The sequence below is a fragment of the Eschrichtius robustus genome, chromosome 12, assembly GCF_028021215.1.
Source record: "Eschrichtius robustus isolate mEscRob2 chromosome 12, mEscRob2.pri, whole genome shotgun sequence".
Lineage (NCBI taxonomy): Eukaryota > Metazoa > Chordata > Mammalia > Artiodactyla > Eschrichtiidae > Eschrichtius > Eschrichtius robustus.
In genome coordinates, this window is record NC_090835.1 from 41169382 (window position 1) to 41193271 (window position 23890).

At 39.1% G+C, this 23890-nt stretch overlaps 1 protein-coding gene across 4 annotated transcripts in view; it reads left to right on the forward strand.

Moving 5' to 3' along the window:
• Window positions 1-23890, forward strand: part of SETD2 (SET domain containing 2, histone lysine methyltransferase) — a 117246-nt gene that overhangs the window by 10818 nt on the left and 82538 nt on the right. For 3 of the 4 annotated variants that reach the window (XR_011075597.1, XM_068556973.1, XM_068556975.1), the window contains exon 2: window positions 22409-22448. Coding sequence is in view for 3 of the 4 variants with exons in the window: in XM_068556973.1 (XP_068413074.1) it covers window positions 22409-22448 (40 nt within the window). In the remaining variant the exon portion in view is untranslated. The remainder of the gene's footprint in view (window positions 1-22408; window positions 22449-23890) is intronic. The other variant, XM_068556974.1, reaches the window with a different exon arrangement.

Sequence of the window (23890 nt, forward strand, 5' to 3'; positions counted from 1 at the left end):
TATGGCAACTCTATTTTTAGCTTTTTGAGGAACCTCCATACTGTTTTCCACAGTGGCTGCACCAATTTACATTCCCACCAACTGTGTAGGAGGGTTCCCTTTTCTCCACAACCTCTCCAGCATTTGTTATTTGTAGACTTTTTAAGTTTTATTTATTTAATTAATTTATTTTTTGCTGCGTGTGGGCTTTCTCTAGTTGGCGGTGGGCAAGGGCTACTCTTATTGCGGTGCGCGGGCTTCTCATTGCGGTGGTTTCTCTTGTTGCAGAGCACAGGCTCTAGGCGCACGGGCTTAAGTGCCTGTGGCTTGCGGGCTCCAGAGCGCAGGCTCAGTAGTTGTAGCACATGGGCTTAGTTGCTCCGCGGCATGTGGGATCTTCCTGGACCAGGGCTCCAACCTGTGTCCCCGCCATGGCAGGCAGATTCTTTTTTTTTTTTTTTTTTTAATTTTTATTTACTTATTTATGGCTGTGTTGGGTCTTCGTTTCTGTGCGAGGGCTTTCTCCAGTTGCGGCAAGCGGGGGCCACTCTTCATCGCGGTGCGCGGGCCTCTCACTGTCGCGGCCTCTCTTGTTGCGGAGCACAGGCTCCAGACGCGCAGGCTCAGTAATTATGGCTCACGAGACCAGCCGCTCCGCGGCCTGTGGGATCCTCCCAGACGAGGGCTCGAACCCGTGTCCCCTGCATTGGCAGGCGGACTCCCAACCACTGTGCCACCAGGGAAGCCCGGCAGGCAGATTCTTAACCACTGAGCCACCAGGGAAGCCCTTATTAGTGGACTTTTTAATGATGGCCATTCTGACTGGTGTGAGGTGGTACTTCATTGTAGTTTTGATTTGGATTTCTCTAATAATTAGCAGTGTTGAGCATCTTTTCATGTGGCTATTGGCCATCAGTATGGCTTCTTTGGAGAAAAGTCTAGTTAGGTCTTCTGCCCATTTTTTGATTGGGTTGTTTTTTTTTTTTGTTATTGAGTTGTAGGACCTGTTTGTATATTTGCAAATATTTTCTCCCAGTCTGTAGGTTGTCTTTTTGTTTATGGTTTCCTTTGCTGTGCAAAAGCTTAAAAGTTTGATTAGGTCCCATTTGTTTATTTTTGCTTTTATTTCTATTGCCTTGGGAGACTGACTTAAGAAAACATTGCTAGGATTTATGTCAGAATGTTTTGCTTACCTTCTCTTCTAGGAATTTTATGGTGTCATGTCTTATATTTAAGTCTTTATGCTCCATGGCTGTGATTTTAAAGGGCATGGGAGCTAGTGCCTCTCATTTTACAGAATAAGGAAGGAAAAGGAGGCCCAAAGAAGTTCACGCTATGCTCACTAGTTTAATGGCAGTACCATAACTTGAGCAAAGGTCTCTTCATTTACCGATTTGTCAAAGACTATCTTTTTAACGGTATTAAGAAATATTTGGAATAGCTGCCATTCATAATCAGCTGGATTTCTGTATTCTGAGTTGTTTTCCTGGAGGTCTTCTGGATTAGTTTTGAGGTGCTTATAATAGTTCAATTTGGAAGGTGCAGGGGATTCCCTAGTTGAGTTGGTTCTTTCGTCTGACTTTGCAGATATGTATTCTAGAGGATTAGAGGCCTGGACATCATTTCAGCAAAAGGTACACTGGATATGTGGGTCATCCAGGTCTGCCCCTTTGGCCAAGTGCCTTTAGTCTGAAATCTGCATTGGAAATGAGCTTCTAGGAACTTTTAATCCCATATGAAACTCAAGCCTTGGTTTGTTGTCTTTCCATATATTAAGGAAAACCAGGAGAGGTACACATGTAGAGAACTTGCCTTTTGTTGAGAGGTGTAATGTTTGTTTTTATGCCTTTCTCGTGTCATGCATACTACTGCACTGCTGCTTGTGCTACTTTTTTTTTTTTTTTTTTTTTGTCTTATCAGTGCATACTGTGTCCAGGCCTTGAGGTAGTCCTAGTTCAAGGGTGCTGTTAGGACTTCAACTCATAGTTTTTGGACAGATGGACACAGTTCATAAGTAGCAATAATGAACATATTTGTGGGAGCATAAGATGCCAAAGAGACGTTCCTCATTGCTAATACTAAGGAATCAAAGTAGTTGCAGATTAACAGGAGAGACTATACAATCATGGTTACTTTGAAATAAGAAACTTGAATGTAACTTGCTAATGTCTGTAGATGTTTTTTCTACTTAAGAATTGTTTGGGAAAGGGGGACCATTATTACTTTTACCTAAGTTCTTCTCAGTTGAACATCATTAAGACCCTAATTCAATTAATCTCTGATTTAGAAATTTACATTATTCAAGGTTAATTTTAAAACCAGTGCTTATTTTATGGTGCTGTAGAGGTAGAAAGAAGGTACACAAGTTTGGCAAATATTTAAATTGAACCTGCATCATACTTTGAAATTTCCCTGTTAGTAAATTTTCTTATCTTTAGTCTTCATTTAAAGAAAGTTTGAGGAGGATAAGTAACATTGTTTTGTCTGTTTCATTAACATTTCAGGTTAGTTATAGTTTAAACCTAGGTTTGCTAGAGTAATTTTTTTTTTTAGTCCATCAGTGAACATAATACTTTGATTTTGTAAGAGGCACAATCTAGAACGGGGTTGGCAAACAGGCCACTGGGCCAAATCCAGCCTGCCTGCATGTTTTCATACAGCCTGTGAACTAAGAATGATTTTATATTTTTAGATGGTTAAAAAAATCAATAGAATAGTATTTTGTGACATGTTAAAATGATATGAAGTTGTAATTTCTATGTCCATAAATAAAATGTTATTGGAACACAGCTATGCTCTCTCATTCACAGCAGTCTGTGGCCCCTCCCGCCCTCCCTCCCTCCCTCCATCCCTCCCTCCCTCCCTCCCTCCCTCTCTCCCTCCCTCTCTCCCTCCCTTCCTTCCTTCCTCTCTTTCTCTCTCTTTCTTGTCTTTATTGAATTTGTTACAATATTGCTTCTGTTTTATGTTTTGGTTTTTGGCCAGGGAGGCATGTGAGATTTTAGCTCCCCAACCGGGGATCAAACCCGTACCCCCTGCATTGGAAGGCGAAGTCTTAACCACTGGACCACCAGTGAAGTCCCTGTCTATGGCTGTTTTCACAAAAAAATGTTGGGAGTTGAGTAGTTGTGACAGAGACTGCAGGGCCTGCAAAGCCTAAAATACTTACTTTTTGTCTCTCTATAAAAAATTTGCATACACTTGCTCCAGAGCACTAATGAACAATCATATATCGAGTGTCTCATTTTCACGACTGCTTATGTACAGTTTTTGAATGTGTTACGTTTTCCAGAAAGCATGACCCATCCCAGTTTCATGCTTTTATTGTATTATTTATTTATTTTTAAAAATTTACTTGTTTATTCATTTATTTTTGGCTGCATTGGGTCTTTTTGTTGCTGCACGCAGGAGCTCTCTAGTTGCAGCGAGCAAGGGCTACTCTTTTTGTGGTGCGTGGGCTTCTCATTGCGGTGGCTTCTCTTGTTGCAGAGCACGGGCTCTAGGCGTGCGGGCTTCAGTAGTTGTGGCACGTGGGCTCAGTAGTTGTGGCTCACGGGCTCTAGAGCTCAGGCTCAGTAGTTGTGGTGCCCGGACTTCGTTGCTCCGCGGCATGTGGGATCTTCCCAGACCAGGGCTCGAACCCGTGTCCCCTGCATTGGCAGGCGGATTCTTAACCACTGTGCCACCAGGGAAGTCCCCAGTTTCATGCTTTTAGAGTGGCTTGGTAAGAAGCCCCAACTTGGCATTAGAGTGATGATATCACAGGTTGGAATAATTACTTGTATTTTATGTTTCTCTTTTATGATAAGCTTTCAAGGAAAGAGTTTTAAACTTTCATGTTGTTCTCATACTGTCAGGAGAACAGAATTTAACGTAAGGAATTGGTTAAAAGCGTTTTTGGAGAACTAAGAAAATGAAAAGGGGACACTGAGGTAACAGAAAGGCAGAAGTAGCTACTTGCCCCTAGGGCTGGGAGAAAAAAGGGAAGAGGGTGTGGTTACCAGAACCCAGAAGCTTGGAGTAGGGCCCCTCTTGGAGCTGAAATTTCCAAAGGAGGGATATTGGACAACTGGTGCTTGTGTGTGAGGAATTGCAGTCAGGCTGGTCTGGGATTTTGGGAAAAAGGTAGAAACTGGAATCGACGCCAGGATGAAATGCATTAATGGGTCCATACACATAGGAACTGTGACCAATAAGAAGGAGCATATGTATTCCCTCTTATTCTTCCAGCCTTTGATTCTTCCTCTAGCACCTGCTATTACTATCAAAGGAGAAATGTAGTTTATAGGGTCCTAATCATACTTTACCAAACTAGAGTGTGGAAAGTGTGGGCTAGAAGCTGGAAGAAAATGTCTTAATAAATGGCATGTGGTCTAAACATATTGAAAATTTCTCAAAGCCCCAGGTAAAAAATGATTGTAGTGTATTTTCAGGAATCTGGGAAGGAAAAAAGAAATCCAAAAGAAGATTTTTGGATGAGCACTGTGAAGCTTCTGGGAACCTTTTTGTTTGGTTTTGTTTTTTCAGGTCATAAGGTCTATTTAATCCCCACACATTGCACTGTTCTGGAGGCATTGTTTTAAAGTGAAAGCCTAGCTTTCTGTTTTCCTTGGTCTGTTGGGTACGATAGGAGTGAAAGGAGTGAAGAATAGAACTTTATTAGCAGTTAAACCCTAACATATAGAAAGTGGAGACTTTCTGTATATGCTTCAACTTAGTATTGTCTACTACCCCAAAATAGAAAAATAAATACTTACTTTCTTATTGCGGTGGCTTCTCTTGTTTTGGAGCACAGGCTCTAGGCGCGCAGTTATCAATTATTTAGAAAGTAAGGGGTTCCAAATAGAATAAAGCTAACTCGTGCATGTTCTGGTTTAGTTAGTGTTTCTCAAACTATCTGTGGTGAAAGACCAGGGTTTTTGGTTTTTTTAAATATTTATTTTTGGCTGTGTTGGTTCTTCGTTGCTGCGCGCGGGCTTTCTCTAGTTGTGGTGAGCGGGGGCTATCTTCGTTGCCATGCGCGGGCTTCTCATTGCGGTGGCTTTTCTTGTTGCGGAGCATGGGCTCTAGGCACGCGGGCTTCCATAGTTGTGGCTCGTGGGCTCTAGAGCGCAGGCTCAGTAGTTGTGGCGCATGGGCTTCATTGCTCCGTAGCATGTGGGATCTTCCCGGACCAGGGCTTGAACCCACGTCCCCTGCATTGGCAGGCAGATTCTTAACCACTGCGCCACCAGGGAAGCCCAAGACCAGGGTTTTTGTTTCTGTTTTTTTCCAGTCTGTCATGGACTGATACTTTTAAAACATAATAAATATGAATTCCTACAAAAATGAAGTTTAAAATTTAGATATTCAGAATACAGTGTCACTGATGGAACAGTTATGTATCTTGATTGTGATAGTGGTTACATGAGTCTATACATGAAATAAAATTGTGTAGAACTACTCACACAAACGAATATGAATGCAGGTTAAGAATGGTGAAAACCAGATAAGGTCTAATCTGGTTAAAAGTAATGTACCAATGTCAATTAACTGGTTTTGTTTTGGACTATAGCTATATAAGATTTCACCATTGGAGGGAGCTTGGTGAAGAGTACAGAGACTGTACTGTTTTTGCAACTTCCTGTCAGTCTGTAATTATTTCAAATTAAAAACTTGAAAAAACATGAGACTACTGATCACTGGTCAAGGTTATATTGCTATAACAGTAGTTTCCAGACTCTAGTCTCAATTTCTGTAGTTACGGATATATGACAAACGGAGCCAGTTGGCATTGTTTGAACACCACAGTTAAGTGTTAACTCCCTGCCCCTCTTGGCTTCTCTATATTTTTTTTACCATTCTCTTCAATCTGTTCCTACCTTTCATCTCTTACCTCCACTTCTCTACTCCTCATTTATTTGAAATGATCTACTGTGCATATCAGTGCCAGTACCTGGAGACATAAATACGAACAAGGCCCTTACTATTCATGCTTTTCTTTTTTTTAAAAAAATAAATTTATTTATTTTATTTATTTATTTTTTGGCTGTGTTGGGTCTTTGTTGCTGCGCCCGGGCTTTTCTCTAGTTGTGGCGAGCAGGGGCTACTCTTTATTGTGGTGCGTGGGCTTCTCATTGCGGTGGCTTCTGTTGTGGAGCACGGGCTCTAGGTGCATGGGCTTCAGTAGTTGTGGCATGCGGGTTCAGTAGTTGTGGCTCGCGGGCTCTGGAGCGCAGGCTCAGTAGTTGTGGCGCATGGGCTTAGTTGCTCCGTAGCATGTGGGATCTTCCCGGACCAGGGCCCGAACCCGTGTCTCCTGCATTGGCAGGCGGATTCCTAACCACTGAACCACCAGGGAAGCCCCATGCTTATTTTCTAGTAGTGAAGACTATTGTTAGAGAATCTTTCAAATACGTAATTCAGATAGCTCACAGTGCTTATTTGTTGAGCACTATGTGGCAGGCGCTCTATGGAGGGTTTCACTTTTTATTTTTTTAACTGAAGTGTAGTTGATTTACAGTATTGTGTTAGTTTCAGGTGTACAGCATAGTGATTTGGTTTTTTTGCAGATTATATTCCATTACAGGTTATATTACAAGATACTGGGTGTAATTCCCTGTGCTCTATAGTAAATCCCTGTTGCTTATCTATTTTATGTATAGTAGTTTGTATCTGTTAATCCTGTACTCCTCATTTGTCCCCTCCCCACCTTGGTAACCATAAATCTGTTTTCTGTGTCTGTGAGTCTCTTTCTGTTTTGTATAAAGATTCATTCGTGTTATTTTTTAGATTGTACATATAAGTGATATCATATAGTATTTGTCTTTGTCCGATTTATTTCACTAAGCATAATATTCTTTAGGTCCATCCACATTGCTACAAGTGGCAATATTTCATTCTTTTTTATGGCTCAGTAATACTCCACTGTATGTGTATATCCCATCGTCTTAAACCAGTTGTCTGTTGATGGGCACTTGGGTTGCTTCCACGTCTTAGGTATTGTAAATAGTGCTGCTATGAACATTGGTGAATATGTATCTTTTCGAATTAGAGTTTTCATTTTTTCCGGATATATGCTCAGGAGTGGAATTGCTGGATCATACTGTAGTTCTATTTTTAGTTTTTTAAGGAACCTCCATACTGTTTTCCATAGTGGCTGCACCAAGTTACATTCCCACCAACAGTGTATAAGGGTTCCCTTTTATCTACATCCTCTCTAGCATTGTTTGTAGACTTTTTGATGATGGGTATTTTGCCCCGTTTGAAGTGATACCTTATTGTGCTTTTGATTTGCATTTCTCTAATAATTAACAATGTTGAGCATCTTTTCATGTACCTGTTAGCCATCTGTATGTCTTTTTTGGGGGGAAATGTCTGTATTTAGGTCTTCTGCCCATATTTTGATTGGGTGGGTTGTTCTTTCTGATATTGAGTTGTATAAGCTGTTTGTATGTTTTGAATATTAGCCCCTTGTCCGTTGCATTGTTTGCAGATATTTTCTGTATGGAGGATTTTAAATAGATATTCTCTGCTCATCACCTTTGAAGTAATTACAGTACTACTATCTCAGTTTTATAGATAATCTGTTTGGCCACCATTTCTCTTAGCATCTTAGGTTAAAAAGTGTTAAAAAGTATTAGAGTTGGTTTTCAAATCCAGTTTGACTGACTTTTCAAGGTTTTGCTCTTATATATTATTCTGTTATGCCTCCTCATCAGGTGTTTTGAAAACATATAATGGGGGAGAAGAGGAATTGAATGGAGCATGCCTTCTGGACAGAAGGCGCTAGAACAGAAAACTTCGGCTGAACCGTGTATTAGTTACAGTGTTTACATAGTGTCAGCTTTGATTTTCAGTGCTCTCATCGGTGTAGATGGTAGGCATGAAAACCAGCTGCCTAGTTCAACTTCTGGGTATGGTATTAGTTACTGTTGTTAATTCTAAGTCATAGTCCTGTCATAGTCCTTTTATCATTTTATTTTACCCTTTGTTGTTTCTCTGTGAGGTGTGCATCTGCCTTGTCAACTTGCAGTATTTCTTTGTCATAGAGCATAAGATTTGACCTCTTACGGTGAGTTGTTTATGTCACTTACTGCCCCTCTGTGATGGCTGGAATATTTTAAAGTGGCTAGGGACTTGACGGCTAGGGCTGTAGATGAACTGCGTTTTCTAAATTGTAATATAGTATAACTTGAAATTTGAGATACAAAACAAAACAAAAAATCTATGGTATAGAAGTTCTGATAAAATTCTCTTTTATGGAATAGCTAGCTTTATTATCATTATACATTATTATTATAATATAGTATATATCTGGAATTTGGTATCTGGAAGTGGAAATTGCATCCAGACTTCTCATTTGCAAAATGATGTACAAAATACTCTATTGTTCTTAGGTTTACCTTGAGAACTCAAAAGATAATTTTCACACGAAATGAAAATTTAGCACAGTGGTGCCTTATCCAAAGATATTGGCAAATGGGTGGAAAATGGGTTCAAATATTCAGAATATTAATATTCTCCTTCCCACACACAAGACAGTTTTATATTTACCATTGTTGAGTTTTTTTGTTTTTTTGGTTTTTTTTTAAAAAGTTTCTCACCTTGAGTCTCTTCAAATAAAATGACTCTAAAGTAGGGACTTCCCTGGTGGTCCAGTGGCTAAGGTTCCACGCTCCCAATGCAGGGGGCCCAGGCTCGATCCCTGGTCAGGGAACTAGGTCCCACCTGCTGCATCTAAGAGTTCGCGTGCTGCAACTACAGATCCCACATGCCGCAACTAGGACCTGGAGCAGCCAAATAAATAGATATTTTTTAAAAATGACTAAAGTAGAACTGTGTATTGATGTTATTTGGCAAAAGTTAACTTATGGAAAATACTTCCCATCATAGCATAATGTTTACTGTGGTTACATGTTTATGATTTTTTGGGGGGGGGTGTTATTGTTGGGGAGTTAAATTCTTACAACCATAGAGATAAATGCTAAATCAGATGGGTGAATCCTGGTGATTACTTTTGTTTGGGTCAAGGGATTAATGCTTAGCCACAACCAGGTAAATGGGCCCTGATTGTGAGTAGGTGGGTGATTGGATGGTAACAGGAATACATATCTTTTGCCAGCACACTTCTCTGCTTGCTGCATGTGCACACATGGTCTCCTGTTGTTTACTTGTTTGGAGATTTGTTATCCTCTTTCATATTGCAATTAAACATTTAAAATTTTTTATTATGGAAAATTTCAAACATTCATACAAGAGAGAACGGTATAATGAATACCCCTTGCCCCTGCCCAGTGTACTCATCCAGCTTCAACAGTTATTAACGTTTTGCCATTCTGGTTTCATCTGTCCCCTACTTTTTTGTTGTTGTTACTGGAATATTTTAAAGCATGCCAGATATTCTCTCATTTCATACTTTAATATATAGAAATAAGAGAGGTTTAAAAATAACCACAATGCCATTATCATATCTAATGCAATTGGCAGGAAATATTTAATGTTATTTAGTACACCATCCCTGTTCATTTTTTAAAAAAAAATTAGGGGCTAAATAGTTAAGTAATTTTTTAAAAGAATTTTTAAAAATATTTATTTATTTATTTGGCTGCATCAGGTCTCAGTTGTGGCACACAGCATCTTCGTTGCTGCATGCAGGATCTTTCATTGTAGCGCACAGGCTTCTCTCTAGTTGTGGCGCATGGGCTCCATAGAGCGCTGGCTCAGTAGTTGTGGCGCAAGGGCCCAGCTGCCCTGCGGCATATGGGATCCGAGTTCCCTGACCAGGGAGCGAACGTCCCTGCTTTGGAAGGTGGATTCTTAACCACTGGACCACCAGGGAAGTCCCATTATGTGATTACTAGATTTCAAATCTCTCTTAATCTGTGATAGTTTCCTTATATGTTTGCTATATATTTTTTTGAGACTGGTAGTTACATCAGACCCCTCACCCCCACGACTGCCAGTAGTTTATCAGTTACCTATTGCATCATATGTGGGGGGCACATACCCTGTTGTCTTACTTTTAGTGATGTCAGAATTAATCAGTGGATTCTGGTGTAGTCACTCTGATCCATTCATTACAAAGTTCTTCAAACTTTCATCTACTGGGTTTTGTTACCATTGATGATTGTTGCATTTATTAGCTAGAATTCTGCTATAAAGTACAACTATTACTCACCATCTGTTTGATTGCCCTGAAACACAGACACATGATCATCAGGACTCTAGTTTGAACACTTCTGTTACTCTTTATTTCATGATACAGCCCCTTCTGTTGTTAGGCAGATACATTTACTATTACACTGAATCAAAATACATTTCTCTGAAACTTTTTACCCTTTTTCTCCCAGTTTTGTGTAATAGCTAATAAATACTTGACTTAAAGAGCAAGGGCTCTGCAGTCAAACAGCCTGGATACTTGGCTCTGCCACTTTGCCAGCTATAACTGTAGGTTTCTTCATTTGTAAAAGTGGGAATACAAATACGTAGTATACCCTTCTTAGGTTTGAGAATCAAATGAGCTAGATGTATGTAAAGCGTTTAACGAAGTACCTGAAAAATGGAAAATATTCTATTAGCTACTTATAATGGTGATGGTGGTCTAATAATGGGGCTATAAGACAGTAGTATACATAATGTAATGAGGTTACTGAGAACTACCTTCAGCTCTTTCTGTGATTTATTGACTAGTAGTAAAACTGAATTTCAGCATTTATGCATTCTGTGTTTTGAAGGTTATTTGGTAATGGATATCCCCTCTCCCACAATTTGCTAGTGAGGAAAATAAAACAGATAATTTGAGAGATTTAACTCAAAGTAATGAATAAAAGTAGTGAAACTCATTTGTATGTAACAAGCCCTAAAATGTTCAAATTAGATCCCCATGCAGCCTAATTATGGGTTTTGGAGAACAAATTGCTTTAACAGGAGAACATAATTCACTTCATTCAAGTGTTCCTGCAAGCTGATTTGGAAGACAGATTTAGAAACAGATTTCAGGTGTATACAATTGTTAACATTCGGGATCATATTCTTGCCTTTCCTCACTGACCAGGAACTGTACAGTGATACATTCGAGATCAGCTGTGTTTGTTTACAAAGTGATTTCTTGTTTAAAGAAAATAGCTTTACTTACTGTCTATATAGACACTCTGCATTAAAGTTGCAACTATTTGGGGGTATAAGAGTAGTTGATGAGTATGACATGGGGGAGAGAAGTGCTGTTTTGACTTACATTTATATAATCAGAGATAGCTTTGATCAGATGACATACTGTGAGAATATTCCTGCTGTGTAAATGCTGTAATTTTAATAACATTTGTTTTTATTAATTTTTTTCTAGATTTAATCTGTGTACATGAACCTCTACCAGTTGAAACTCTCTGTTTGAGGTACTATGCTAGTTGAAGATGTGGACTTTAGGGCAAATGAGAAATAGTGCTTGTGTTTATCAAGTCCATTGGCACCAGTTCATGTTAGCATATTCATTCCAAAGTGCTTTGCCTAAAGTTTCCAGGCCTTTGATAAAAAGCAGTGGTATTCATGACTTTTTTGTCCACATAAATCACATATATTTCTCATCAGTGTTTTAATTCAGTTGTCCTCATTCGTCCTATTTCTTGGATGAGGGTATGGCAAATGTTATAAATTAATTTATGGCCTGTATGGCTTGTTTTTTTCCACAGGTCAGTTTTGAGGTATTTCCCTCTTTTCCTTTGAGAATTGCTTGAAATGAGAAAGCTAAAACCTGGTATTATTGTTAAGAAATTTCTTTGATTCAGAAAGTAATGAGGGGGCTTCCCTGGTGGCGCAGTGGTTGAGAATCTGCCTGCCAGTGCAGGGGACATGGGTTCGAGCCCTGGTCTGGGAAGATCCCACATGCCATGGAGCAACTAGGCCCGTGAGCCACAACTACTGAGCCTGCGCTTCTGGAGCTTGTGCTCTGCAACAAGAGAGGCTGCAACAGTGAGAGGCCTGCGCACTGTGATGAAGAGTGGCCCCCGCTCGCCGCAACTAGAGAAAGCCCTTGCACGGAAACGAAGACCCAACACAGCTATCAATCAATCAATCAATCAATCAATCAAATTTAAAAAGCTCTAAAAAAAAAAAAAAAAAGTAATGAGAGGCTTCCCTGGTGGCGCAGTGGTTGGGAGTCTGCCTGCTAATGCAGGGGACACAGGTTCGAGCCCTGGTCTGGGAGGATTCCATATGCCGCGGAGCGGCTGGGCCCGTGAGCCACAACTGCTGAGCCTGCGTGTCTGGAGCCTGTGCTCCGCAACAAGAGAGGCCACAATGGTGAGAGGCCCGCGCACCGCGATGAGGAGTGGCCCCCGCTTGCCGCAACTAGAGAAGGCCCTCGCACAGAAATGAAGACCCAACACAGCCAGAGAGAGAGAGAGAGAGAGAGAGGGAGAAAGAAATCTCACTGAATAATATCTCTCATAAAAAAAAAAAAAAAGTAATGAGAATTTATGCTAGGAATGGGACTGGTAAACCCAGGGGAGATTATACAGTAAGGACAAGATGTTGCCTTTGTCTCTTTGTAACTTAAACTCTATTTAGGAAGGCAGGAACAATAAATGCAAGTCAAGGCTATGTATGTGATTGTCATTCTGCAAAGTATATGATGTAGGAGTCGAGTTTATTAGTAGCGTCTGGAGTGTTAAGGAAAGGCATAGGAAAAGGCAGTACAGTGCCGAGCACATAGTAGGCACTCAGATAATTGTCAAGTGAATGAAAGTGACTGAGAGGACTAAGATGAGTATGGAAGCTGATAATGTGTGTGTGGACGCTGAGAGAGAGGGAAGATGGTTGAATGAAGAGCAGTTTGCAAAATTATTGAAGTCAAGACTGATCTATGTTTGAACTTAGAAGAGACCATCTTAACTATTGAAATTTTTAGTGGGGAGTAGTGTAAAGCAAACCTAGCTAGATAGGAAAGTGAGTGTGATGTCAGCCAAATTTTACTGAGTACTTTCTATGTTCGGGGTTTTTGGCACTTAAATGCACCTGTGAACAAGATAAACCCAATCCCTGCCCTAAAGCAGTTTGTATTCTAGTGGGAGGAAACAGGCACTACATTAAAACAAAACAAAGGGAAAAAATACCTCATATTGATAAAGGCCAGGAATGAAGTAAGGCACTATAAGATAGAATGATGGGGGAATCTCAGAGGGGATAACATTTGGGATGTCATCTTACGATTGGGAAGTAATCTGTCAGAGATCTAGGGTGAATTGTATTCTAAAAGAGAACCTTCAGGAATGTTTGAGGAATGGAAAGAAGGCTAACGTGGCTAGAAGCTAGGGAATGAGGAGGGACTGAAAAGAGCTAAGGTCAGAGAGAGTGAGCAGGTATGTGCCATATGATTTATGTTTTTGAAAGACCACTTGGCTGTTACGTAAAATTCATAATATGTGTCTATAACAATCATCTTAATTGGTGTATGGGGTTATCATCATTAGTTCCATTTTGACCATGTTACATTTGGGGTAAATGAGACATCCAAGGAGAAATGTCCAGTGAGCATTTAGGTAAATAAGTGCAAAGGGTTTGGTTTGGAGATGTGGAAGTCAACAGTCTATATAGATGACACTTAAAGCCATGAATTTGGATGAGATGAGGTAGGAGGGGAAAAAAGTAGATGGAGAAGAGAAGAAAGGCCAAGTAGGGATCAGGTTTTGGGACACTCCCAACGTGAGGACATCTGAATAGGAAGACGCCAACAGGTAAGATTAATAGGAGTAGCCAGTGAGGGTAGGTGGAAAAACAGGAGAATGCGGTCTGTGAAAGCCTAGGGAAGAAATTGCCATTGGCCTTAAGATGTTGGTCACTAGTGATGTATCCCTGCCCCTGCCCCCCCTCTTTTTTTAAGGTAAGACATATAAAAATCTGTTTGACTAATGAGAATGGAGAGAGACAGACAGAGACTGATGATAGAGGAGAGGGAATTAATTAGGAAATGAAAGTCCTTGAGAAGGCAAGAAATAGGACACAGCAAAGTGGTGGTATCAATTGAGAGTGGTCAGGGAGATGGTGGTGACTGAGATTTGGGGTAGGGGGATGTGTGAAGTAGGCATCTAGGAGGGTGAGAAAGGGAATTGAATGGCACAAATCATAGAGTTAGTAAATGTAGAGAAAGGATTCCAACGTAGGTATCAAAGTTTGATCTTTTTGCTCTGTTGCACTGACATCCTTATAAGCAAAGTAATAAATACTAAAGGAGAATCAGAAAGTGAGTCTAAGTTGAACTGAAAAAAAGAAAAATTAATAAGAAAGCCCCTTATTAGCCATTTCATTTATGGCAATAATTATTTATTACCTTGTATCATGGTTATTTGGTATACCTCTATGCCATATTACTTCAGTAGAGTGTGAAAATCCTGATGGGGTAAGGATTGTGAACTTGACATCTTGCCTTTATAGAACTAATATTGTCTCCTTCAGTGGGGTAGATCCTTAAATAATTGTTGAACAAATAGCCTTGTGATTGAGATGTGTACTGATACTTAACAATTAACAGTGTTGCTTTTCTAAAATAAGTCATTGGTCAATCCATCAGTGTGGTTGTGTGCTATGGAAAGATATGTTCTGATGCAGTTTCCACATTTCCTTTAAGCTTAGCTAACTCGTGGTAGTTAGCTAGGACACCTATTCTGTATCAAAACTTTAGTCTGTAGAAGGATGAACTCATTTTGTTTGGAAGAGGTTTGCAAACGTGTATGACCATAGGCCAAGCAGAGAACTAGGTAGATGTGATCTTTTGTGGTAAAAGTTTTACTTATGAAGACTTTATCCCGTATGTACTTTTTCATATCATTGAGGATCTGAGACATTTTAAGCGTTGAATGTATGACACTGTAAGTGCCTTAATGCATAAGTGTCAAAACATGCATGACTTCAGTGCATTCATTCCAACTTTTTTTTTCCATGACAGATATTTTCATTTGTACCTGTTGGGGAGCAGGTCAAAGATTTAGAAATCTTAAAAGGGAAACAAATTGGGTGGCTGGAGCTGTGAAATTCCATTTCTTCCTTAATGTTGGGGATAATCATTTGGTACTTGAGTAGGGTTCTTTGCCAGTATTTCTGCGGGCTCTTACTTGGGCCGGGGTATATACAGCAAACCAGTTTTCTTCTAGAGAGCTCAGAGTACTACTCGAAGTGAACCTCTGGGCTAGGATGTGTTATAAGCAATGTTATGAAATACTAATTTTCGGTTTTGTCATTGTTGGCATCCTTCTTTTTGTTATCAACCAGTTCTCCTGTCTTAGCTCTGAGTTTTCACCTCTTCACAATACTATCTCTGCAATTTTATACTCTATTTATTATAAGTTCTAGTTTTTATGTAGCTTATTCTAATCAGTGCCTACCAGAGTATGAATTTAGAAAGATTTCAAGTAGTGTTTCTTCAGGTAGTGCTTCTCCAGCTGAGGCTCTAGGATCTCCAAGAGTCCATTAGTATTTTTTTTTCTTAACACATTCTTAAGGGGTGAAGGAGTCTGTGAGGGTATTTAATAGTTTTTTATATTTTATCTTAGGTTGAAAAAATACTTTTTAAAAAATCCATTATTTATTTATTTTGCATTGGGTCTTCGTTGCTGTGTGCGAGCTTTCTCTAGTTGTGTCGAGCGGGGGCTGCTCTTCCTTGTTGTGCGCGGGCTTCTCATTGCGGAGCCTTCTCTTGTTGCGGGGCATGGGCTCTAGGCATGTGGGCTTCAGTAGTTGTGGCACACGGGCTCAGTAGTTGTGGCTCATGGGCTCTAGAGTGCAGGCTCAGTAGTTGTGGCACATGGGCTTAGTTGCTCCGTGGCATGTGGGATCTTCCCAGACCAGGGATTGAGCCCATGTCCCTTGCATTGGCAGGTGGATTCTTTTTTTTTTTTAGAAATTCCTAATTGTTTGTTTGTTTTTTTTTTTTTAATTTTTATTTATTTATTTATTTATTTATGGCTGTGTTGGGTCTTCGTTTCTGTGCGAGGGCTTTCTCCAGTTGCGGCAAGTGGGGGCCACTCTTCATCGCGGTGCGCGGGCCTCTCATCATCGCAGCCTCTCTTGTTGCGGAGCACAGGCTCCAGACGCGCAGGCTCAGCAATTGTGGCTCACGGGCCTAGTCGCTCCGCGGCATGTGGGATCTTTCCAGACCAGGGCTCGAACCCGTGTCCCCTGCATCGGCAGGCAGACTCTCAACCACTGCGCCACCAGGGCAGTCCCAAAAAAATAATTTTTAATTTTTGAAATAATTTCAGACTTACAGAATGGTTTCAAAAACAATAGGGATTTCTTATATACCCTTCATCTAGAGCCCCCAAATGTGAACATTTTCCCACTTACCTTTCTCTTTTTATACACACACACACACACACACACACACACAATTACTTCTTTTTTTCTGAAATGTTTGAAAGTTGCAGACATGATGCCTTTTAATCCCTGTGTCTTCCAACGTGTATTTCCTAAAAACAAGGTCATTCTCATATAATCACTGTACAACTCAATTTCAAGAAAGTAACGTTAATACTATTTTCTAACCTACAGACCTTAACAATTATTTTTAAGTTTTAAAATTTATTTCACCTGAAAACTACCATTACCTTTCAGTGGTAATTTTCAAGTACAGTTGACCCTGAACAACATGGGTTTGAACTGCGCAAGTCCACTTACACACAGATTTTTATCAGTAAATGGACACTACACGATCTGCAGTTGATTGAATCCGCAGGTGCAGAACCATAGATACGGAGGATTATAAAATAAACATAAGCATACAGTTTATGTTCATAAACATATAAACTAGCATTATATGCAGATTTTCAACTGTGCGGGGGTTGGGGTGCCAACCCCCCATGTTGTTCAAGGGTCAAATGTAAAATAAATTTAGATTTAGAAGACAAACTTATGGTTACCAAAGGGAAAAGGTGGGGGGGAGGGATAAGGGAGGTTGGGATTAACACATACATACAATAGATAATCAACAAGGACCTGTATAGCACAGGGAACTCTACTCAGTACTCTGTAATACCTATATGGGAAAAGAATCTGAAAAAGAATAGATATATGTATATGAAAACAAAAAAAAAAAAGTATGGACTTCTGAGATTCTCCCTGAATGATTTTTATTTGGCGTATGCATTGTAATTCTATTAGAGGGACTAAAGCTTTCATTCAGTAGACCAAAGTCCTCAGGGTGAATGTTCAGTACAGAATCTAAAAGACAGTATTTTGTAAAAATCTACTGCTCTGAATAAAAAATTCATACACATTCAAACTTACTAGAAAAAAAAAAAGGCCCCTACATCACTCAGATGTGAGAAACACTGGCTTTAAGTATTATATTTGAGGAATATTTGAATTTTAGTAAGAAATCTTTAAAGATTAAGTAGGAGTGACTCTTTAAAGTCTTTACTTATTAAAATCAAAATAAAATGCTGCTCCTGATTTGTGGTTCAGGAAATTTAATAAACTGAAGGCCCGGATTGAGACCTTCTAGGACCTCACTTTTGTAGCCTTATATCTAGGTTAGGAATTCTGTCTGATCTTAGGTAAGTTCTCATCCAGATTCTTCTTAAACATTTCTGAGAACAAGGAAACTTAAGTACCCTGTACAGTGATACATTCCAGTTGCAGCTTCCTCACATTTTGTTTTTATAAAGCAGTAAGAAAGACTAACAACTCAATAGGTAATCGATTGACAAAGGACCTGAAAAAGCACTTCCCAGAAAAAAGAAAATACCAATGACTTATGAAAAGCTATTATGCCGGTAGAACTACAACTGAAGCTGTATCTAAATATGTTGATATGTAATTATATCCAGGGCTTTAAGTGGAGAATAGGTAGAGAAAGGTATGTTTCCATTTCTGTATGTCTTTTCTCCTTTAAAAGTAATGTATTTGCTCATATATGCACACAATTTTTAGAAGGATGTACAAAACTTAACAATAGTTGCCACTACGTAGAGAGATCTAATTTTAGTTGTATATCTTTTTGTATTATAAAGTTTTCCCCTCCGTACATGTGTTACTTTTTCAAATAGAGAAAAAAACTAAAATTTTCTAAATTAAAATGAGGTAAAATCTGTCATTCTATACTTCTCTTGGTCACAGGTCCAAGTTTTGGAATTGAGCAAAGTAAGACTATTTTATCTTGGAAGTTTTTTGATATTTTGAAATAAATCACTGAAGTTCTGTAAATCAGGGGTCCCCAACGCCTGGGCCAAGGGCCGATAGCGGTCCACAGCTTGTTAGGAACTGGGCTACACAGCAGGAGGTGAGCGGTGGGCCAGCGAGCAAAGCTCCATCTGCTGCTCCCCATTGCTCGCATTACTGCATGAACCACCCCCCCCACAACCCGCACCCCAGTCCGTGGAAAAATTGTCTTCCACGAAACTGGTCTCTGGTACCCAAAAGGTTAGGGACCACTGCTTTAAAATGTCTTTTTTCCACAGTAAATAAAAATACTTCCGTTTTAACTGTAACCATTTCCTGTGTAACATGGTATCTAGAATAGATTCCCTTACTGTCCAACTTATTTATACTTATGAATATTGTTGATATGGCCAAATATCTCTCATTATACCAGGCCTCCCTTTGGAAACTTTACTTCTTATGTTCTAGCCTGAGAAGTTGGTTGGTTGATTGATTTGAATAATCATGTCATTCTTTGGTTCTTTGAGATTGCTATGACTAAAACTCTTAATTAAGTTTTTTCCCACATGTGTCCTGTGACCTAATAGAGATTTGTCTCTGCGTTGACATGGATTAATCAGAATTCTTTATAGTTCTTCAGTAAGCTGCAGATCTGCATACTGTACGTTTTTGACAGAAAACTGGCGGTATTCCTCTGGTTTTTCTTCTGTAGTAGCTTTTCAAAAGAAGAAATAAGGCACTCTAGCACAGTCCCATGCTGGAGACTTAAATGCCTGTTTTCGCATGCCTCATTTTTTATGGCAGGGGCACAGGAGGCTCAGTACTCTTACCTGTGGCTTCCAACCCTTGTTCCAGCAACTTTCCTTCAAAAACCCTATTCTTTGCTCTTGACATTATATTATTTACCAAAGCAAGTGTTCTTCTTTTTTTAAAAAAATAAATTTATTTATTTATTTTTTATTTTTGGCTGTGTTGGGTCTTTGTTGCTGCACGCGAGCTTTCTCTAGTTGCGGCAAGCGGGGGCTACTCTTCGTTGCGGTGTGTGGGCTTCTCATTGTGGTGGCTTCTCTTGTTGCGGAGCACGGTCTCTAGGCACGTGGGCTTCAGTAGTTGTGGCTCGCGGGCTCTAGAGCGCAGGCGCAGTAGTTGTGGCGCATGGGCATAGTCGCTCCATTGCATGTGGGATCTTCCTCGACCCGAGATTGAACCCGTGTCCCCTGCATTGGCAGGCGGATTCTTAACCACTGCACCACCAGGGAAGTCCCCGCAAGTGTTCTTTTATTAGAAACATTTGTGGCTGATTCTTGCTATTAAATATGGCCTCACAATTTCATTAATAGCTTCAAAAAGGGCTTGTCCTCTTATTGCTGTGGCAGTCTACTCACCTGGCCACACCTAGGTATTATCTCCTGAAGGTACTCCCAACTCTGAAATATTAGTCTGACCATAATATCCAATTCCTTCACCACATCCTTCTACTTCTCTTTCTGGTTTCCACCAAATCTACTCTTTGAAGCTGCTGCTATCTTGTCCCTACCCTGTTCCTTCAGTTTATCAGCTTCCTTCAGATTTTACTCCCTATTCTATTATCTGTGGATCATTCTTGGGAATGCCTTCAATTCTCTCAGCCCCTTGCCTTCTTCTACCTCTCTTGTCCCACCCAACTTGATAGAGTAACTCATCAGTTGTTTCTCCTCACTGCTTCCAGATAGCCTAATGCTGCAAGGGGAAGTAACATAAGTGTGCCAGTGACTCCGATTATAAATTAGTAATGTCCAACTTGGGACAGCAACATTGAAGATTATAGTCTGCTTCCATTTTTGTTCCCCACACTTGAATTTTTTCAAGTCTTTTACCTTGTCCCTGCCCCTAACTTTCAACTAATGATGTCAGAGAGAAATACAGGCCAAAAGGAATATTCTTGCTTTATTTTGAAACTTAACTATGTCTTTACTCATCTATATCCCCTTCTCTCAAGATCATTCCCTCCTCCATCTGTTGTAGTGATTCCATTTTTTTTCTTTGATCTAAACACCTCGTTTGCTCACCTGCTGTATTTACAATGAGAGGGGGAAGCAAGATACAGAATGACTTGTATGGTATGATTACTATACTCAAAAAGAAAAACAAAAATCTCTGTTTTAACGCCCTCCCCACACACAAAAGAAGTGTTAGAAGGCTCTATATACCAAGGTGTTTACAGCAGTTGTCTCTGGATGGGTTGGATTGTGGACTTTTCTTTTTGCTTGTGTGTAATCTGATTTCTATTAACATGAAATGATTTTAAGATGAGAAAAATTTGATGTTTTCCCCCAAATTTTTTGTATGTGCTTATATTGTTTTTATTATAAATTTATTTATTTAAAAATATTTATAAAAATATTAAATAAAAAATTTAAAAATAAAATATTTATTTATTTATTTGGCTGCACTGGGTCTTTGTTGCGGCATGCAGGGTCTTCATTGCGGCATGCAGGATCTAGTTCCCTGACTAGGGATCAAACCCAGGCCCCCTGCATTGGGAGTGTGGAGTCTTAACCACTGGACCACCAGGGAAGTCCCCTTTTTATTATAAATTTAAAAAATGTTATCAAGTTATGGGAAATGCCTTGCTATCTTTGTCAAGCAGTTTTCTGATTTCTGAATTGAAACTCTATTTCTTCCCCTCACATGCCGACACAAGTCCCACATTTATAATGTTTCTTTAGCCCTTTGATTATGTGATCACTTTGATTACAGCTTGTCAGAATTCTTTTCACTTGTTTATCCAAAGTATAAGTGCTGAGACTTAGGAAAGGGTTCTGGTAACCTCAGTATTTCCAGCACTTTGTGTGTATGGATACCGTGAAGACAACCATGAATGTTTTTTCAAAAACATCCACTGAAAAGAGGAGTACAAATATGAATGACATTCCAAATGCTTGGACATCTCCAGGTTCCTTTTCTGTTCTTTAAAAAAAATGTCACATGGTACTAATTTAAATCGAATCTAGTATGCCGTATTGTGAGACACAATTATTTTTTTTAATCACTAAGAAAGGAAAAAACTCTGCCAATTAGACTGTGATGTTATTGATAGTATGATGCATTGTGTAGAGATGTTATATATGGGAAAAATGTATATCATAGAATTGATGAAATACAGCAGTTGTAAGGTCACATCTCTGTAGTCTTTGTGGTTTTAGAGTAGAAAAAAGTGTTTAACCCTGGCACTGCTTTAGATCTCATCCACGTATTACCAACTTTGTTTCCCCTTCATTACTTTGTTTTGTATGGCTACCATGGACCCTGGTGAATGGACTGAATTACGGTGGAGTAAAGCCTACATTTAGGAAAAGGATTTTTAGTACATTTCTTTTAAGGGGCATTTAAAACAGATTATTGTACTCCAGTCTTGCCACATAGCCTACAGAGACACTGGCTTAAAATACAAATCTGGCTGTTATAGCCTAAAACCCTTTTGTATCTTCTCTTCCCCCAGTGTGCTTCAGTGCACTGGTATACACCAGACTTTTAGCTTTTGATTCCTCAGTCAGGACATAGTGTGGTTATCTTTGTTAGAATATAACTGTGAGCTCAGAAAGCCACATGCTCTGATGTAGAGTGAAGTGTAAACCTTGCATTCAGCAAAGGGACTGCTGAATGGATACCAGAACAGGTTGAGAACCACTAATTCATAAGATAAAATGTTTCTCATCGTAAGAGACCTGGCCTCTGGACCTGGCCACTGCTCCCTACTTTGGCTAATTATTGGCTTCTTTCTGCCTTATGCTTTATACTCAGATAACATTATTTTATAGTTTCCTTGCTCATATTGTTCTGTGTTTTAATCTCTATATCTTTGCCTGGGATCTTCCTTCGTTTAGGATCTCCCTTCAAATACATTCTTCAAAAACTAATTTTTCATTTAGGAAGGATTCTTTGCATTCCTATCCTTCCACTAAACTGAGTTGCTTATCTTCCTCATTGCTGTTACATTTGTGCATATTTCTATCCTTGTATTTACTCCATTATGTTGGAATTACTTTTATAACAAAATTATATTTTGTATTTACAGGAAACTGTAAGAGCTTCTTGAGGGCAGGGACTCTGCTTTATTTACCTTTTCTCTCCATCACCTAGCACAGTGCATGACACTATCTTCATTAAATTTTTGCTATGCTAAATGTAACTAAGGCTATGAAGGAACGGACAGCCTATATAGAATATACTTGGAGGTTGTAGGTATCCTAAGTTTTAATAAAAAACAACTTACATTTCAATCGGTTTTAAGTATTTATGATTTCTTTTTATTCTTTTGCATGCTTTCTTGGCTGGATGACAATAGAGAAGAAGAAAATGAGGTAAGTATAATTTAATTAGGTATTCAGCGATTATGAGCTTGAAAACATTCAAAATTTAGCTATCATTTTGAATGTGAAATGAAGTAATAGTTTTTGCTTAGTTTTGTTTTTGGATCTATAGTAATTCATTCCAGTGAGGGATGTTGTATATTTCAAGAAAATGGTTTTTAGACTTTGGAGCTTCAAGAGCTTTAGTCAAGGTAAAGGAAGCTGGCAACTTTGGAGACAGCTTTTTACCTGTTTTTATGCATTGAGCTTCCATGTAAGATTCAATTTGAAAAGTGAATTTTCTTTCTTTAAAAGTATTTGAAGACCACTGCTCTGTGATAATGCATGTGAAAACATTTACTTTCCCACTTGAATGGTAACTGTATAATTTTGAAAGCTGATCTCAGATTTTACCATGTTGAAGTGGAAAACTGTTCTCTTAAATAGTCAGGGTTGATTAAAGAATGTCAGTTAGAAAAATGTTGTGGATGGCAAGTGTACTATCTTTAATTTAGGCTTGAGTTTGTTGCTATAGACTTTTCTGCTGTTCTGTCTACAATCGAGGTTATGCCTTTAACTTCTAACACCCATCAGTTCCTTTGGTGGTTTGGCAAATAATGAAGGGTGAAGTCTTCTTAGATGTATACTTTGTAGTTGTCACTCACGGTAGGATCAGACTATAAATCAGCATGGCCTGGGTGTGTGGGGCCCAGGCAGATGCAGTAGTAGTGTGCCAGGACAGAGTAATTTCCAGGAAGGCAGAAAGACCTGGTCCCCATTTGGTTACCTCATCTGTGAAATGAGTGAGATGGGAGACTGCTCTATACCACTGGTTTCCCAAATCTAGGAAATCCCTCAGAATTGCCTGAGATGCTTGTTCTCAAAAAACAAAACAAAATAAACTTTCTTATTCACCTTAGAGCTATTGAATTGTTATTTCCTGGAGTTTTGTCACAGATCTATATTTCTACCAAGTACCCAAGTGATTCTATGTGATACCAGAAGACCACTGGTTATAATGACTTCTGATGTTTCTTCTCAGATAGGACACAAGAACAAAGTATTTTCATTACTGAGGTGTTAGCTATTGCTCTCTATCCACATGTCCTCTTGTAGTGTATCTTGAAATACACATCAGATTATTTTTTAAATTCTCGTTAAAAATTCTGCCTGGAAAATAGTTATAAAACTGGATAAAATTCTTTAAGATAAGAATGGAAAAATATGGATAATTGTTGAAACTGAGGATGTGTACTTAGAGGTTTATTAAACTATTCTCTGTACTTGTGGATATGTTTGAAAATTTCTATAATAAAGAGTTTTTAAAAATGCATATACAGCTTAATGAAATTCATGCTGTTTGTCATTAAAAAGGACTTTTCATTTCCCTGACATTTTAAACTGTGATGCTAGCCATTTGAAAGTAACTTTATTGTAGTAGTAACTGCTTTTTT